We start from the raw sequence: 19786 nt of genomic DNA on the forward strand, positions 1-19786 counted from the left end.
TTTATACACGTGAGCTACAGGACTAGCTTCCCTAACGAGGATCTGACATTTTCACTCAACTTGGATCATCTTTTCAGGAAAATTTTCTCCTAACTCTTTCTAAACTTCTCATGAAAATGCACGTGATTAGAACTGAAGTGAAAGTCGCTCAGTCTTGTCTGACTCTTACAACCCCATGGACTGTATCCTGCCAGGCTCCTCTGTCCGTGGGATTCTCCAAGCAAGAATACTGGAGTGGGTTGCCATACCCTTCTCCACGGGATCATCCCGACCCAGAAGATACCTGGGTGTCCTGCATTGCAGGCAGATTCTTTTCTGTCTGAACCACCAGGGAAGCCCGAAATATACATACTTGGTCAGAAACTTAAGAAAAGAAGAAAAAAAAGTATTCCAGGAAGAAATAGCATCAAAAGAACACACTGTACGGAGGGTGAGTTCAAGCAGGACCCTGAGTCGGAGATGCCCTTCCTCCTTCAGTTGAGTAAGAAGTGAGATATGCAGGGACTTCCACACACCACTGAAAATACCACTCGAGTGTGGGCATATTAGGGCTTTTGGGTAGGACCTGCCCTTTCAAAGCTTCCTGTGTGACTTGCGTTTTGATCGCTGGTTCCAATTTCTTCATTTCCCATTTCTTGATTTACAGAAATGAAGAGGATCTTCAGGGTGGAGCTCTGAGGGACAATGTCCTCTACTCTGACCACAGAACCAATGTCCTGCAGTGATGACAGGGACCCAGGGAGAACGATGCTTTATTTGGGCTGGATATTTCTTTGGCTTATTGCAGGAGGGAGCATCAAAGGACTGAATATTCCAGGTAGGGGTTTTTCACTTTTCCTGCTGACCCTGTGAGTCTTATGTTCCAAGGTGAAAGTGACAGATATTCTGTGATACATGAGAAAATAATATAATTATCCAGAGCACTTCCTTTCTGCTGTTAAAATGGGGGTAGGAGATATGATTGGGCTGAACAGATTTGAATTGATTCCAAGCATTGGTGGAGAGCCCAGTTACCCCCGCTGAGTATTCAATGGATGCAACTGAAGAGGATTTACAGGTGGGTTGGCCATCTCTAACAGGAAACCTCCATTACTATTAGTGATGCTGAAGACCAGTGGAAGGGAATTAGACCTGAACTTCTTTCCCTCACAAAATGGAAAATAAGAAGAAAGACACCCATGGGAGCTTAATTCTTTGTGAAACCAAATACTCTTTGGAAATATAAGTTAGAGTGTCTTCTTTTTTTAAAATTACAGCTTTCAATATTTATTTAATAGAAAATAGGCAATTTCCAGTCCCTGTTTGAAGATAAAGAGTTACTTTTATTTTTTATTGGAAGGTGATTGCTTTACAATATTGTGTGTTTCTGCTGTGCAACCCCGCGGCTCAGCCATATGTATACACATACCCACTCCCTCTTGGACCTCCCTCCTTCCTCCCACCCCACCCCTCCAGGTCATCACAGAGCCCCGAGCTGAGCTCCCTGGGCTGTACAACTGTTTCCCACTAGATATCTGCTTTATTCTTGATAGTGTGTATGCACCAGTGCTATAGAGTTTCATCTTCTAATGTGCTTCTGTGTTGTTTTGCTTATTGTGGTTTTCAGGTTGCTTCACTGAAAAGCCACTTAGAACATACTCTGCAAGGTGTGGGGAGGAGTTTGTCTTGTTTTGTGATTTGCCAGAGCCACAGAAATCCCATTTCCACCACGGAAGTCAACTCTCACCCACCCGAGGTTCTGAACACCTGCCTTGTAGTGGTAGGAAGAACCTATCTGATGTCCAGTGGTACCTGCAGCCTCAGAATGGAGACCCAGCAGTAGAAATCACTCAGAATGCTCCTCACGTCATCCAGGGGAAAAGCACCCTTCATTTTCTGACCACAGGGATAAACCATGCCGGGTTATATATGTGTAGACCTAGGATGAGGTAATGTCTCAAATGCATTTCTCTCTGCAAACATCTCCAAGTCCTTTACTATCTGAGTATAGCATCTGTGTTCATGTTGTTGCTGTTGTTGTTTGGTTGCTAAGTCGGTCTGACTCTTTGTGACCCCATGGACTGCAGCATGCCAGGCTTCCCTGTCCTTCACTATCTCCCAGAGTTTCCTCAAATGCATGTCCATTGAGTTAATGATGCCATCCAACCATCTCATTCTCTGTTGTCCCCTTCTCCTCCTGCCCTCAATCTTTCCCATCATCAGGGTCTTTTCCAATGAGTCAGCTCTTCGCATCAGGTGGTCACAGTATTGAAGCTTCAGTTTCAGCATCAGTCCTCCCAATGAATATTCAGGGTTGATTTCCCTTAGGACTGACTGGATTGATCTCCTGTGTTCACGGGACCTTATTAACTTCCCTAGGAGCCCCCAAGAGAATGCCTGCTGTGTCTGGATGATCTTAGAAGTTAAGCCCCAAACAAATATGTCCTGTGAGAGTTCTGTCTCACATGAGCAACACCTTCTTCTTGGTAGCATGAGCTCCATTTACTGCCCAGGTCTCAGCCACCAAAGTGATGCACAAAGTCCAGAGGTGACCTGGTACCAGGTAAGAATCACTTCTCTGAATCTGATGCCAGAGTTTGTTTTTATGGTAATAGCTCTTTAAGTACATTATAGAAGCATGGGTTTGAATCTGAGGTCTAGAGCAGGAGTCCCCAACCTCCAGAATCTAACGTCTGATGGTCTGAGGAGGAGCTGATGTAACAATGATAAAGTGCACAATAATTGTAATGTGCTTGAGTCATCTCAGAACCACCCCCTCCCCCCACCCGGGTCCATGGAAAAACTGTCTTCCATGCAACCTGTCTCTGGTGCTGAGAATGTTGTGGAACCACGGCTGCAGAACTTCCCAAAGCATGGCCTCATGCCTACGGAGAAGACCTGACTTCCAAGCAGGCTATCCCCTAGTAGCCACAGAGTCTGATGTTCCGGTCATTAGAATCACCCTCCTGATCAGTGCCAGAAAAATTTCTAAAATTCAAGTACATGACATGGGAGGTTAAGACATAAACTTGTGACCACTCACTCATGCAGAAAACCTGATTTGTTCAACTTTACTGCCTTTGAAAAGCAAAGGGTATGGTTAAGGTGAAAGGTACACCCAACAAATGTGTCTTAAAGGGTTTCTAAAAGAAGCAGGAGGCTATAATACTTTCTGAACAGGGCACATCTGTGAAGACCACACTGTCAACACAGGGACGCCCAGGTGACAGGTGTCTCCCACAGGTGAGTAGTGCGTGGGGGGTTCTAGGGAAAGACAAGTTCCCAAATGGTTCTGAGTTAGGAATGACATGTGAGTAAACGTCACGACAAAAACAAGTTTTATGGTTTTACTAAGTCCTATCAGATACACAGATGCTGCCTGAGCATCTCTTCTAAAGTCACTTGATGTCAGTTGACCCCTGGGTGGCAGAATCTGGGAAGAGAATTTAAATTGCCTCCTACACTTGTAATGCTTGTTTGAAGTTCAATACTTTGCTTTAAGAAATCATGCAAAACTTTAAATTTTACTTCCAAATATATCTGTTTATTAATGTAAAATTATTATTTTAAATTGCCACTGATCAAATAATTTTTATGATTTCTTTAAACACCCCCCCCCTTTTTTTTTACTCTACTAGGGCTTAGTTGCCTATGGGATCTAGTTCCCTGACCAGCAATCAAACCTGGGCCTCCTGCATTGGAAGCACAGAGTTTTAGCCATTGAACCACCAGGAAAGTCTCTATCTGTTGACTTTTTGTATTCCTAGACTCAGCATCAGATACTCCTGGAGGTAAAATTATTGTGGGGTGAGATGCTATTTCCTCACTTGATTCTCTTGAGATTCAATGGCAACTGGTGTTATGGTCATTGTAAAAGTAAGTGAACAGGGAGGGTGAGTGTGTGCTTAAGGTCTCAATTTTATATTTTAAAGAGACGCTGAAAATATACTGCCCCAATGAAATCCTAATTTAAGAAACACCTTACTACAATGAGGAATCATTTCACACTGGTCAGAATGGCCTTCATTAAAAAGTCTGCAAATAAAAACTGCTAAAGAGAATGTGGAGAAAAGGAAACCCTCCGACACTGGGGGTGGGAATGTGAAATTGGAGCAGCACTATGGAGAAGCGTATGGAGGATCCTCAGAAAGGAAAAACAGTCGCCATACACTCTAGCGACTGCACTCCCGAGCACATATGCAGACAGAACTCTAATTTGGAAAGACACGTGCACCCCACTGTTCACTGAAGCACTATTTACTATAGCCAAGATATGAAAGGAAAGTAAGTGTCCATCCAGTGGATGGATAAAGAAGATGTGGTCTACACACACACATACACACAATACAATATTACTCAGCTGTAAAAAACAATGAAACATTGCCATTTGCAGGAACTTGGATGGACCCAGAAATTGGTATGCTAAGTGAAGTAAGTCAGATAGAGAAAGACAAATATCATATGATATCACTTATATGTGGAATCTAAAGTAAGACAAAAATGAACTTACTGATGAAAAGGAAACAGACTCACAAACATAGAAAACAAACTTATGACTACCAAAGTAGAAAGGAGGGGGAGGGATAAATTAGGAGTTTGGGATTAGCAGATACAAATGACTGTACATAAAATAAATAAACAACAAGTTTCTACTGTATAGCACAGGGTCCTATAGTCAATATCCTGTAGAAAACTGTAATGGAAAAGAATATGGAAAAGAGTATGCATATGTATATACATATATATGTATATATTTAATGTTTTCATTACAACCCCAAACAAAGGGAATGCCAAAGAACCCTGAAATTACCACACGATTGCACTCATCTCACACACTAGCAAAGTAATGCTCAAAATTCTCCAAGCCAGGCTTCAACAATACATGAACCGTGAACTTCCAGATGTTCAAGCTGGTTTTAGAAAAGGCAGAGGAACCAGAGATCAAATTGCCAACATCCGTTGGATCATTGAAAAAGCAAGAGAGTTCCAGAAAAACATCTATTTCTGCTTTATTGACTATCAAAGCCTTCGACTATGTGGATCACAACAAACTGTGGAAAATTCTTCAAGAGATGGGAATACCAGACCACCTGACCTGCCTCTTGAGAAATCTGAGCAGGTTAGGAAGCAACAGTTAAAACTGGACATGGAATAACAGATTGGTTCAATTAGGAAAAGGAGTACATCAAGGTTGTATATTGTCACCCTGCTTATTTAACTTATATATCATGAGAAACGCTGGGCTGGATGAAGCGCAAGCTGGAATCAAGATTGCTGGGAGCAATATCAGTAACCTCAGATATGCAGATGATGCCACACTCATGGCATAAAGCAAAGAAGAACTAAAGAGCCTCTTGATGAAAGTGAAAGAAGAGAGTGAAAAAGTTGGCTTAAAGCTCAACATTCAGAAAACTAAGATCATGGCATCTGGTCCCATCATTTCATGGCAAATAGATGGGGAAACAATAGAAACAGTGAGAGATTTTATTTTTGGAGGCTCCAAACTCACTGAAGATAGTGACTGCAGCCATGAAATTAAAAGACGCTTACTCCTTGGAAGGAAAGTTATGACCAACCTAGATACCATATTAAAAAGCAGAGACATTACTTTGCCAACAAAAGTCCATCTAGTCAAGGCTATGGTTTTTCCAGTAGTCATGTGAGGGTGTAAGAGTTGGACTATAAAGGAAGCTGAGCACCAAAGAATTGATGCTGTTGAACTGTAGTGTTGGAGAAGACCCTTGAGAGTCCCTTGGACTGCAAGGAGATCCAACCAGTCCATCCTAAAGGAGATCAGTCCTGGGTGTTCATTAGAAGGACTGATGCTGAAGCTGAAACTCCAATACCTTGGCCACCTGATGCAAAGAACTGACTCATTTGAAAAGACTCTGATGCTGGGAAAGATTGAAGGTGGGAGGAGAAGGGGATGACAGAGGATGAGATGGTCAGATGGCATCACTGACTCGATGGACATGAGTTTGAATAAACTCTGGGAGTTGGTGATGGACAGGGAGGCCTGGTGTGCTGCAGTCCATGGGGTCACAAAGAGTCAGAGACAACTGAGTGACTGAACTGAACTGATATATGTGGTGTGTGTGTGAAACTGTTTTCTGTATACCAGAAACTAACACAATATTACAGTGAACATCCTTCAATTAAAAAAAAAACACATTAATTTCATAACCTCTAAATTGTACTAAGAAAAGTCAGTGGTTCTGTTCATTATTTTCAGTTCTCTCTTAAGAACAAAGCTTCCCACGGTTCAGATGAATCTGTAATCTGGGGTGATCAACATCTTAACTATGTCAAGGTGGCTGTTCCAAGTCCCAGAAAATAAGCCTGTCCCTGGTTATTTAAGTTGAAAATGCATTTGGAGTTTTAATGTTCATGTCCCTGAAATGAAGGCTATTGTTGCTTTCTGGTAAGCACAATCTATAGGGTAGTTGACAGCTTTCTGTATAAACCGCTCTTATGAACTAAACCCTAAAACTGTGTGACATGCACAAAAGAAAGTTTTATTTCTTCTCTGGCTTGGTTGCAAAGGTCACGATGTGTCTAATGGTGAGGAACCATCTGTCTTAAAAGCAGGCAAACAATGACTGTTGTTAAAATTGTATCTTTTTAAAAAGTTTTTATTTTCTATTGAAGTGTGATAGTTTCAGGTGGACAGCAAAGGGACTCAGTTGTACATATACATGTATACATTCTGATTAAGATTTGGACAGGTCATTATTTAGGTTATGTTTCATGAATTGCATGAAATGCATGCATTGCATGTGTGTGTGTGCACCCGCACACACACACACATACACACACACACACAGTATCATGTAAAGTCACAAACCTCTTGGAAGCGGCATATTACTAAAAGTGATGACATTAGACCAATGGGGCTTCCCAGGTGCTAGTGGTAAAGAAACAGCCTGCCAGTGCAAGAGACATCAGAGATGTAGGTTAATAATTTAATAATAAATAAATAAATCATGAGAAATGCTGGGCTGGAAGAAGAACAAACTGGAATCAAGATTGCCGGGAGAAATATCAATAACCTCAGAAATGCAGCTGACACCACCGTTATGGCAGAAAGTGAAGAGGAACTAAAAAGCCTCTTGATGAAAGTGAAAGAGGAGAGTGAAAAAGTTGGCTTAAAGCTCAACATTCAGAAAACTAAGATCATGGCATCTGGTCCCACCACTTCGTGGGAAATAGATGGGGAAACAGTGGAAACAGTGCCAGATTTTATTTTATTGGGCTCCAAAACCACTGCAGATGGTGTTTGCTGCCATGAAATTAAAAGACGCTTACTCCTTGGAAGGAAAGTTATGACCAACCCGGATAGCATATTAAAAAGCAGAGACATTATTTTGCCAACAAAGGTCTGTCTAGTCAAGGCTATGGTTTTTCCAGTAGTCATATATGGAGAGTTGGACTATGAAGAAAGCTGAGTGCCGAAGAATTGATGCTTTTGAACTGTGGTGTTGGAGAAGACTCTTGAGAGTCCCTTGGACTGCGAGGAGATCCAACCAGTCCATCCTAAAGGAGGTCAGTCCTGGGTGTTCATTGGAAGGACTGATATTGAAGCTGAAACTCCAATGCTTTGGCCACCTAATGCAAAGAGTTGACTCATTGGAAAAGACCCTGATGCTGGGAGGGATTGGGGGCAGGAGGAGAAGGGGATGACAGAGGGTTAGATGGCTGGATGGCATCACCAACTCGATGGACATGAGTTTCAGTAGACTCCGGGAGTTGGTGATGGACAGGGAGGCCTGGCGTGCTGCAATTCACGGGGTCGCAGAGAGTTGGACACGACTGAGCAACTGAACTGAACTGAACTAATAAATTATTAATTAATTAATCATAAATTTAAAAATTAATAATAAATTAATCAATGAACTCAAATGGACTGGACTGTAGCCCAGCAGGCTTCTCTGTCCATGAGATTCTCCAGGCAAGAATACTGGAGTGAGTTGCCATACCCAGGGAATCTTCCTGACCCAGGGATCAAACCCAGGTCTCCTGCATTGCAGGCAGATTCTTTACCATCTGAGATACCAAGGAAGTCCTAAATAAAAATATAAGGACAAATAACTGGCATAAACAGACTTCATCTAGAGATGATGTTATATTGAGTTGGTCCAAAATTTCCTTTGGGTCTTTCTTTGAGATGTTGTGGAAAAACCCAAATGAAGTTTTTACCAAGTCAGTATCCCTGGGAGAGCTTCCCTGATGGTGCAGACGGTAAAGAATCTGCCTGCAATATGGGATACCTGGGTTTAATCCCTAGGCTGGGTAGATTCCCTGGAGAAGGGGATGGTAACGCACTCTAGTATTCTTGCCTGGAGAATCCCGTGGACAGAGGCCACAGTCCACGGGGTCACAAAGAGTCCGACAAGACTGAGAGATTCATTCTTTCTAATGCTAAGGGGAGTGTGTTTTTCGTTCAATCTTTAGTGAATCTTTGACCGAAAGATTCACAGAGATTTGCAGAGTTAGAGCAGTGGGAGAGGCTCTTCTGGAGGGGCTCGGGGCACTGAACCTGGGTGCCCACGACACGGCCGTGACGTCCTGCCAGGAGGACTGTGCCTGGATGACTTTTCCATTGGTGGTTTAAGACGGCCTCACTCGCATGCCACAGCACTGACGTGGCTACTGCGTCCTCTCTGAACCCTGAGTTCCATGGAAGTTTCACACGTAGACCGCCACTTCTTTTCATTTCCTCTGGCCTCATTCTTCTTGTTCCTGGTGCCCAGTGGCACCCTGTGAACCCAGGGTCATGGAGAGCTGGTGAGCAGGTACGACTCACCAGACCAAAGGCTGATGTGATGCCAGGGAGGGAAGGGGTTTTGGAAATTATTTCCAAGGTCCATACACTGGCCCATTCAATTGTCCTCACTGTGAAACTTCTGAATCCTGGGCAACTTCCTACCCTCTGTGCAACGCTACAATCCACAGGGTGTCAGAGGTGTCAGTTCTCTGTAGGACTCACTGATGCTCTTTATCACACTCAGGCTGATCCACTCTCCTCCTTCCCTGTTTTGCTCATGACTGGTTCATATCTGAGCGAAACAAAGAATTTCTCATGAGGCCCCAGCGACACCTCTTTCCTACCTGGATCATTTACGATTGTCTTATTAGAAGGGCTTCCCATCCCTCTTGAGACAAATGGTTTATCTCTTTTCTTTGATGTTTCGCTTGAGTTCTATCTCATAAACGTCGTTTTTAAGTTTTTTGTTTATTTTCGGCTATGCTGGGTCTCCGGGGCTGTGCAGGTTTCTCTCTAGTTGAGGCAATCAGGGGCTACTCTCTAGCTTAGGTGCACAGGCTTCTCATTGCTGCGGCGTCTCTTGTTACGGAGCATAGGCTCAAGAGTTGCTGCACGGCCTAGCTGATCCTTAGCATGTGGAATCTTCCCTGATCAGGGATTGAACCCTTGACTCTTGTGTGGGCACGCAGATTCTTTACCACTGAGCCACCAGAGAAGCCTCCATCTCATAAAATCTTAATGATACATACTCAGCCATACTTACTTTTCATTTAAAAAAAAATCAGGCTCATTAGTAATTACTTAGTAATTGCTAATCTTAGTAATTACTCATCTTCCCCATGGCCCAGCTGCAGTCTGGTTCCAACTTTGCATCTTCTTCTCTGTGCTACTTTCTCATGTAATTTAAAACCCACCTTCACCAATTTCTGTTCTGCAGGTATATTACCATCTTCTCTAGAAGTTTCATCTCAGTTTTACCCCGTGCTCTGAAGCATCCTTTTAAAAGTTTCTTGATTCTTGAGATCCACTAAACACTGTCTAACCTCATCTGTCCCCCTTCTTGGTCTGGTTTGACTTCCTACCTGCAGTTGCCCAGCTTTGACCAGCTCTGACCTTCTTCTCAGCACCCGGCCAACCTATTGGAAATTCTTTCTGAGGCCACAGGAAACACACCAGAGACTGGAGGAGGGGAATTCCTGCTTCTGCAAGTCAGCAGGCAAAGTGGAAGGGAAATTCCTTAATCAGAACATGAAACTCAGAATCAGAAAAATGAAGCTGGATTCTCAGGTCTCTCACGAGCTGTATGATATAGAGCAAAACACAGACCTCAGAGCCTCAGTTTCTCGTCTGTAAAATGGACGCATAGAATCTGCAAACCCAGCCAGAGAATCCTTGGAGTGATCACATGAAACACACATGAGAAAAAGCTTTGCAGTCTGCATGCATTGTTGTTTAGTGGCTCAGTCGTGTCCAGCTCTGATATGAGCCCGTGGACTGCAGCCCGCCAGGCTCCTTCTGTCCATGGGATTCTCCAGGCAAGAACACTGGAGTGGGTTGCCATTGCCTTCTCCAGGGGATCTTCCTGACCCAGAGATCGAACCCGCATCTCCTGCATTAGTAGGTTGATTCTTTATCACTGAGCTACCAGGGAAGTCTCTACATGGGTAATAGGTTATTATTATTTTGTTACTTTTTTTTTTAATCTCTTTTATTTTGACTGCAGTGGTGAGAAATATACCATTGGAATACTTGTTGGTACACTTTTAGTGAGAAGTTGGAAGGCCAGGTGCTACGTGAAGGTTAGAGAATTAATGATTACAGGACTAGTGATATACTGATTGCCCATCATTCAGTAAATATCACAGTGCCCCTAAAGATACAAATACAGAATGTTTTCACAATTTGAGGGTATGACTTTCTGCAATATCCTTACATCAGTCTGACCTTCTTCTCTGGTTCAAATTTGTGAAGTTTGGCTATAGGTGAGCTTAATACGAATAGTAATTCTCTGGTTAAGTTATTTAATTTTCTTTTCTCTTGGATTAGAATGGAAAACTTCTCTCTGAAAAGAGGAGAAACCCAATTGAACTGGATGAAGTTTATGACTATCACCAGGGCACATATGTGTGTGATTACACTCAGACAGATAATTCAAGTTCATGGACAGTAAGAGCTGTTATTCAAGTGAAAACCATTGGTAAGTGAGATTTTTGGTTTCAATATTTGATATTTCAAGTCTAATTACCCAGTTAAAGTTATCTTCTTTGGCTTAGTGATTTTTTCCTTTTGGGGCCTGAGGGGAAGGAGATAGTCATAGACTATAGTAATGAAAAGCCTGGAATATTGGCAAACATCAGTTTTCCATTAACCCAGCTTCCATCCTCTGAGGAAGGCCTTGTTGTGAATCGTATTCAGGTCACAAGCTGGGTTTTCTATGCACTGATTCTTTGTTTTGTGATACAAAAAACAAAAAACAATATTAGGGACTTTCCTGGTGGTTCACTGGTTAAGACTTTGCCTGCCAATGCAGGGGATGTGAGTTCAATCCCTGGGCAGAGAGTCAAGATCCCACATGCCTGCTGGCCCAAAAACCAAAACATAAAACAGAGGCAGTATCGTAACAAGTTCAATAAAGACTTTGAAAATGATCTACCTCAAAAAAAATCCTAATAAAAAAATGAAAGATTCATGCACAGAAATAAAAAAGATTAAATATTTCACACATGAGAGATAATACATTTAAAAATAATACTAAATATCTCACACCCAGAGACAAGTGACACTCACGTACCTATCACCAGCTTTAATAATGGTTTTTCCATCTCACTGTTTCTTTATTGAAACAAAATGTTATAGATAGAACTTGAGGTCTGTGTCCCCAGCCCTTCCCACTTCCTCTCTTTGCAGATATAGCCCACTCTTTCCACTTATGTGTTTATGCTTTCGCTACATATGTATATTTCCATTAATAAAGTAGGATATCATTTTATGTTATAAAATGAGATTTGTGCTACAAACACATGAGATTGTTCTTAGGCAATATTTTGCTAAATTACACTCCCGTGAGCAATGCACAGATTCTTATTTATCCCAAATATTAAGAATATTTGGTGGTTTCAGGCTTTCTATTTACATTTTTTGAATTATGAAAGTACAATAATACATTTATAAGAAACTTAGAAAATACAGAACAAAGTTACATATAGTTCTATATATTACAATTACTTTTTTAAGTAGATAGATAGACATTTTTAGTTGGAGTTTGAATATCAAGCTCTCAAAAATTAATAGAATGAATATACAGAGAAGTAGAAGGATATAATAGACCTGAAAACCACTGTGAACCAATTCAACATAATTAAGATTTATACAGCTTTCACACAACAGAATATACATTTCTATTTAAGTTTCCATAGACTATAAGCCAGAAGACACTGGGACATATCCAAGGACATAAAACAAGGTGTAAAACTTTCATGGTCTAAAGGTACCAAAATCATACAGAGTGTGTTCTCTTATCACTGTGGAATTATGCTAGAAATCAATACCAAAAGGTACTTGAAAATAACCCACGTAGTTTCAAGTGCAATGTGACCTTTAGCAAGAGAGATCTTTGACTCAGCCATTGAAAGCCTCAATAAAGTTAGAAGAGGTTTCAGACTTTCTAATTTGTATCAACCGGACTCTCTTTTCCCGTTCCAATTTACGTTTCTCTGACGGCTATCAAAGTTGAATATCCTGTCATTCGTTTCTTGGCCCATTGATCTTATTCTTCTGTGACGTGTCGATTTTCATGCCCAGCTTTCCCTTGGGTCTTTCTCATTAGATTTACAAGTATGCATGGATAAACTATATGATATAATTAATTTAAGTATGGTTGATCTCAAAACATAACCATACAGAACCGTTGACTTAGATCTTAGTAAATCCACTAATTACTTTTACTTCCTCTTCTTTCATTACAAGATACAAACCACATGGATCACCCTGAGACCTGTCTACTTCCTGGCCCTTGCGCTCACCACCACTTTCGATGTCAGTGACTCACATTTATATGAGATTGTTCCTTGGGTGAGGGGTTAGAAGGCAAATAGCTCACTTGGAGCGCTAGCTTCTCCTCCAAGTTCAGTTGCTGTTTCACTCAGGCATGGTAACTCACCCCATCAAACTTTCAGTGGCAGGATTTGCTTTTCTCTCTCCCAGAGGTTGATACCTTGAAATATCCATTGCAACTTTTCATGCCTTCTCTGTCATCATTCCTGTCTTCCTCACTTACTCATTCATCCTCTCATGTATTCATTCTCACACAGTATTTGTAGAACATCTAATACATTTCAGGCCCTGGGCTTGATGCTAAAGATGTAAGAGTGGGCATCTGGATGTTTCTCTGACCTCCCAGAACTTTCTGTCTTGTGGGACAAACCAGGAGGATTCAGGCTGCTACAGATCAGTAGGATGAATAGAGACAAAGGGAAGCAGTGCGGCATGTGGAGGCCCATCAAACCCACACCTGGGTACCCGAGCTGCGTAGTGAGGGGCAAAGACAAATCAGTCCACTGAAGATGGGTAAGACGCTGTTCCAGCCAGAGTCAGCAGCACAGCTAATGTGCGAAAGATGAGAGAGAGCATGGTGCATTCCAGGGAGAAGAAGAAAGTGAGTTGAGAGTATCTGGAAACAGAACTGACACCACACTGTTCTAGTAAGTCTGGACTTTGTCCAAGGAACAACCGGGAGCCACTGAGGGTTCTATGAAGGAGAGTGTCATGAATAGATCTGGTTTTGACATAGATCTCTCTGCTTATTGTGCAGAAGATGGGTTTGGGGGCTCAACAGTGGAGGCAGGAAGAAGAATTAGGAGGCTGCTATGAGTCAAGCAGGCAATTGCTGATGGTGGCCTGAACTAGGAGGGATAGAGGGATAGAGAGAAGTGAATGAACTCCAGAAATATTTAGGAAGTTATTTGTAAAGGGGTTTGGGAATCAGGAGTGAGGAAGAGGGGAAAGGAGGAGTCCAGGATGAGAGCCAGGTTTTAAGTTGGGCGAGGAGCTGGATTTTCTGTATACTGAGGGAAGGTGAGATGGAATGGGGAGGAATGGGATGAGCTGGGACGGGATGGAACAGAATGGGAAGGACAGGATGCGGTATACGGGGCTGGCAGAGGGAACAGGTGAGAAGCAACAGGTTTGAATTATGCTCTTAAGAGATGTCTCTCGTCACTTTTCAGGGGGAGGGGCTGTGCTGGGTCTTCATTTCGGTGTGGGGATCCTCTAGTTTCGGCGCGTGGACTTTTCTAGATGTGGCTTGGGCTTAGTTGCCCCATGGCATGTGGGATCTTCATTCCCCAGCTAGGGTTGGAACCTTGTCCCCTGTATTGGAAGGTGGATTCTTTACCACTGGACCACCAGGGAAGTCCTCTGTGGTCCCTGTTTGAGCAGACCTAGCAAAGGTGATTAGAGATGGAGTTTAAGTGCAAGATGAAAGAGGGAAATCAAAGATGGTTTACTTTTCTGGCACGATGAGTTGGCAAACAGTGGCATCATGCCATGAGAGAGAAGAACACTGTAAAAGAAGTGAGTATGAGGAAGAAATTCAGTGTTAGCCTTGAAAGGACTTTCAGTCGTCAAGTCACCGTGACAAGTGGGTATTTGGATACACCAGACTGGAATCTAAGAGCTGGAGCTGTGAATGTGAGAATGGTTGGCATATGGTCGAGGGAGACGGGGTCAGGCTGGCAGTGAGGACAGAAAGGAGAGAGCCCAGAGCATCCAGTGCTGGGGGTGAGGGAGCATCTCACAGGAGCTGAAGCAGGGGTGCGAGGACAGAGGAAAACTGCCCCGGAAAGCGGAAATAACACGTTGCAAGGAGGGAGTGAGGCTGAGCCTTGTGTGGTGAGACCCGGGAATAGATCACTGGCTCTGGGAAGAGAAGGGTCATTATTTACATCAGCAAGTGGGTATCAGTGGAAGGGCAGGGAGGGAGCAGTAGAGGAAGTGAAACTGATGACGCAGGAGAGAGAACCTTTCAAGGGCAGAGACGGCTCACAGGGAAGGTGCCCGCAGCGCTCTAGCTGCCCCCCGAGGAGAGCAGGTGGAGTGCAGACCGCAGGGACAGAACTGAGGAGTGACGTTCACAAGAGGCAGAGCAGCTCGAGGAGGAGCCCGCAGCTCTTCGTGGAGTGAGCAGAGGCTGGGAGGACAGGCCAGCGTCGGGGGACAGCGATGTGCAACCCAAGGAGGAGCGGAGAGCATGCCCGGCGCAGCCAAGGCTGCCTGCTGCTGTTTAGTCGCTCAGTCATGTCTGACTCTTGTGACCCCCGCGGAGGGTCCCACCAGGCTCCTCTGTCCATGGGATTTCCCAGGCAAGAACACTAGAGCAGGCTGCCATTTGCTTCTCTGGGGGATCCTCCTGGCCTAACTACTAAGAGGGAAAGCAGGTTAAAAACTCAGCCGTGCCCAGGGGATTTTTGTGCAAGGAGGTCACGGAGGTCGCTGGCAACTTTTGCCAAAGGGGTTTCAGTGGAGAGATGGGAGCAGAAATCAGACACATGAGAGGGGAGGAAGGACATGAAGACACAGTGATCCTTCCAGAACTCAGCTGGGAAGGAAGGAGAAGGGGTGGGGATGTGAGTTGAAGAGCATTTTTCCTCTGTTTCAAGATGGAGAGACTGGGGAATTCCCTGGATGTACAGTGGTTAGGGTTCCAAGCTCTCACTACTGAGGTTGCAGGTTCAATCCCTGGTCAGGGAACTAAGATTCCTACAAGACACCACAGGGAGCAGCAAAAAAAAAAAAAAAGGATGGAAAGACCGAGTAAGGATAAATGCTGATGGGAAGAGAGAGAGAGAGAGAAAGTCAAAGATACATGAAGAAGGTGGTGTAATTGAAGGAAGGAGGTCCCTGAGAAATAGGAGAGGAGTAGAAGGTGCCCAGAGTAGAAGAGATGAATTTTCCTATCTTAGGAGATGAGGCATCTTCAGGAGGGACTTTGACAGTGGTGGCACATTTGAAAGTTTGTGACAGGATGTTGAGGGATAATGATCCATGAAGGGCTGAACTCACCTTTATTTTGAAATAAATCATAAACTTGAGGATGGAGGGAGAGGTAGACTCCTATCTGGCTGACCTGTGCATTTTCTCAGGTGGGTTCTCTTTCCTGTTCCATTTCTCCAGACGGACCACAAACCAACCTTGGAGGGAAAAGATGAGGGTTCAAGTCTGTGGTTGGCAAGCAGTCTGGCCTGGAAGAAAATGTACCCAGGCAGATATGGACTTATCAAGGATTCATGTTTTGCTAAAACCTGCAACCTGATGTCACAGTCATTTCTGGAAACATGATTTTCACATGCAAACTTCAATTTCTAGCCATGGATTATGGATAAAATTTGGAAAAGGTCCCCCAAATTAGATCAAAACGTGACTGCAGACCAGGCCTTCGGATTTCCAATGCAAATAATGATTTCTAATTTTGTCTTTTAGTGAAGAACACTAATCTCAAACCAGATATTCTGGATCCCATCAAGGACACCTTGGAAGTAGAACTTGGTAAGATGGGTGGGGTCGTCACCCTTGAATGACCTTATCCTTCTGAGAGCAGGTCTAAGTGTGATTCAAGGAAGGACATCAGGATTTCAAGTCAAACAGAACCGGGGGTGAATCTAGATGCGGCCACTGACCTTATTATACAGTTGCTAAATCTCCTGAAGCCAAGGTTTGTAAAGCTGTAACTGGACAAAGCCAAAGTGACCTCACAAAATTGCATTGAGAAATAAAGGTGGCTTGAATGTCAACCATGGATAATAGATTTTTGTAAAAGATTCTTCCTTACTCCACGTGAATTGGAACACAGATTGGTTAGGTCCATTAGTTATAGATTTAACCAATTTACCAACTTAGGCAGCACCAAGTATTTATGAATACAGTGTTTGGTTTGGCCTTTAAGATAATCACAGGAAAATACTACAATCCCTGTTTAAATTAGTTGTATTCCAAAGTAGTGTCTTCTTTGGAGTGGAGGGGGAAGCAACTTCTAGTGGTTCTCTTCGATTTTGTCAGCTTCAATAATATCTACATCTTCCCACGTGGCCAAATAAGAACTGCTGTCTTCAAAGCCAAGTGCTGATTGCTCCAGTAAAATAAATGCTATTTTAAGTGCTAATAAAGTATTTATTCTTGTAGAAAGAAAGGAAAAAGTAATATTATTGTAAAAGACCACCGAGTAGCAGTTTCTTTTAGATGCTCATTAGGGCTCTTCTGATGGCTCAGGGATAAGAAACCCAGGAGCCAAAGCCGAAGACACTGGTTTGATCCCTGGGTCGGGAAGATCCCCAGAAGGGGGACATGGCAACTCACTCCAGTCTTCTTGCCTGGGAAATCCCACAGAGCAGCTTGGTAGGCTACAGTCCAGGGGGTCACAGAAGAGTCAGACAAGACTTAGTGACTAAACAAGATAATATATTTCATTATGAAAAGAAATGTCAGAATAGATATGGTAAGTTACCACTAGGTGGCGGGAGCGGTATATCCTGATAATGAAACAGGGCTATTGGGCTGGCTAAAAGGTTCATTGGGTCTTCCCTGTAAGACCTTATGGAAAAACCCAAATGAAGTTTTTTGCCAACTCAATAGTACAGGCAACGTCACAAGAATGAAAGGAAGGAGGAAAGAAGGAGGGAAAGCATTAATTAATATAAAAATAGCCAAGTTACCTATGTGCTGTGCTGAGTAGCCTCAGTTGTGTCCGACTCTTTGCGACCCTGTGGACTGTAGCCCGCGAGGCTCCTCTGTCCTTTGGGTTCTCCAGACAAGAAGACTTGGGTGGGTTGTCATGCCCTCCTCCAGGGGACCTTCCTGACCCGGGGCTTGCACCTGAGTGTCTTACGTCTCTTGCATTGGCAGGCGGGTGGTTTACCACTAGCGCCACCTGGGAAGCCCTAATTACGTATGGTACCAGTGAATGTTAAAGCTATTACTGTAAGAAAAGCATTATCAAGGTGTAAAGGTGAGTTTTCAAATGAAGTCCCTAAACTTTATATGGTTAAAATACTGAATTTCTGGATAACCCTTGCCTAGAAAATGGGTAGGAAGAAGGCGGTGTAGTTTCAGGCACACCCATCCACAGAGCACAGTTCAAAATAGAGCTGAATATCCAGATAATCACCAAAACCTCAGGATTTTCACTTAACATGCAAATGCTTTTGGCCACCTGATACGAAGAGCTGACTCATTGGAAAAGACCCTGATGCTGGGAAAGATTGAGGGCAGAAGGAGAAGGGGATGACAGAGGATGAGATGGCTGGATGGCATCATCAACTCAATGGAGATGAGTTTGAGCAAACTCTGGGAGATAGCGAAGGGCAGGGAAACCTGGCAGGCTGCAGTCCGTGGGGTCGCAGGGTCGGGCACGACTGAGTGACTGAACAACAATAAGAAATGCAAGTACTGCCTATAAAATATTCTTCAGCAACATGCTTGTAACTACTTCAGCAGCAGCGTTGGAAGACGGTGCCAGTCATTGCAACTGCTCACTTCCCTGGTGTTTATCCTGAAACCACATTAGAACTCTTAATGTATGACAATGCCAGTCTCCATCTGGGTAAATATAGTCATAGGTTTGAGATCTAAGTGTTGCCCAGTAGAGACAAACATTCCTGGTTTCACATGTTTCTCAATGAGAGGCAGGTAGACGGTTGGCTATGTCTGGCATGCCTGCCCTACCTGTGAACCTGACCGCCTCAGGGGGCAGTTTCCAGGCAGTGTCTTCCTCCTTCACAGGGCACATCATTCTCACCAGCTGCTTTCCTGTTTTCTGTGGCCCCTTCCTTCTCAGGAAAGCCTTTAACTCTTAACTGCACGGCACGATTTGGCTTCGAAATAAACTTTAATCCTGTGATAAAATGGTACATCAGAGATTCTGACCAGGAGTGGGAAATCAAAACACCCAAGGGAAGAAGGTAAGAAGGAAATGAGCCAACTTGTTCTCTGCAACTCACATGAAAGGCTTTCACCTTTAGAAAACCCCGCAATTGTGCACCCAGAGCTGCATGCAACACCCACAGCTGATGGTGTGGCCACTAGCGCCAGCTAGTGTAGGCATGCAAAATGAGAGCTCATTTTCTTTTTTTTCTTTTCTTTTTTTCATTTATTTTTATTAGTTGGAGGCTAAGTACTTTACAATATTGTAGTGGTTTTGCCATACATTGACATGAATCAGCCATGGATTTACGTGCGTTCCCCATCCTGACCCCCCTCCCGCCTCCTTCCCCATCCCATCCCTCTGGGTCTTCCCAGTGCACCAGCCCTGAGCACTTGTCTCATGCATCCAACCTGGGCTGGTGATCTGTTTCACCCTTGATAGTATACTTGTTTCATTGCTATTCTCTCAGAACATCCCACCCTCACCTTCTCCCACAGAGTCCAAAAGTCTGTTCTGTACATCTGTGTCTCTTTTTCTGTTTTGCATATAGGGTTATCGATACCGTCATTTTAAATTCCATATATATGCGTTAGTATACTGTATTGGTCTTTATCTTTCTGGCTTACTTCACTCTGTATAATGGGCTCCAGTTTCATCCATCTCTTTAGAACTGATTCAAATGAATTCTTTTTAATGGCTGGGTAATATTCCATGGTGTATATGTACCACAGCTTCCTTATCCATTCATCTGCTGATGGGCATCTAGGTTGCTTCCATGTCCTGGCTATTATAAACAGTGCTGAGATGAACATTGGGGTGCATGTGTCTCTTTCAGATCTAGTTTCCTTGGTGTGTATGCCCAGGAGTGGGATTGCTGGGTCATATGGCAGTTCTGTTTCCAGTTTTTTAAGAAATCTCCACACTGTTCTCCACAGTGGCTGTACTAATTTGCATTCCCACCAACAGTGTAAGAGGGTTCCCTTTTCTCCACACCCTCTCCAGCATTTACTGCTTGTAGACTTTTGGATAGCAGCCATCCTGACTGGCATGTAATGGTACCTCGTTGTGGTTTTGATTTGCATTTCTCTGATACTGAGTGATGTTGAGCATCTTTTCATGTGTTTGTGAGC

At 43.4% G+C, this 19786-nt stretch overlaps 1 protein-coding gene across 1 annotated transcript in view; it reads left to right on the top strand.

Moving 5' to 3' along the window:
• IL18RAP (interleukin 18 receptor accessory protein) overlaps positions 1 to 19786 on the top strand; it is a 32345-nt gene that overhangs the window by 5224 nt on the left and 7335 nt on the right. The window contains exons 2-7 of the mRNA XM_070475597.1: positions 647 to 817; positions 1607 to 1928; positions 2359 to 2542; positions 10790 to 10940; positions 16220 to 16285; positions 18570 to 18693. Of these exons, the coding sequence (XP_070331698.1) occupies positions 685 to 817; positions 1607 to 1928; positions 2359 to 2542; positions 10790 to 10940; positions 16220 to 16285; positions 18570 to 18693 (980 nt within the window). The 5' untranslated portion in view covers positions 647 to 684. The remainder of the gene's footprint in view (positions 1 to 646; positions 818 to 1606; positions 1929 to 2358; positions 2543 to 10789; positions 10941 to 16219; positions 16286 to 18569; positions 18694 to 19786) is intronic.

The sequence above is a fragment of the Odocoileus virginianus genome, chromosome 2 (genome assembly GCF_023699985.2).
Source record: "Odocoileus virginianus isolate 20LAN1187 ecotype Illinois chromosome 2, Ovbor_1.2, whole genome shotgun sequence".
NCBI lineage: Eukaryota > Metazoa > Chordata > Mammalia > Artiodactyla > Cervidae > Odocoileus > Odocoileus virginianus.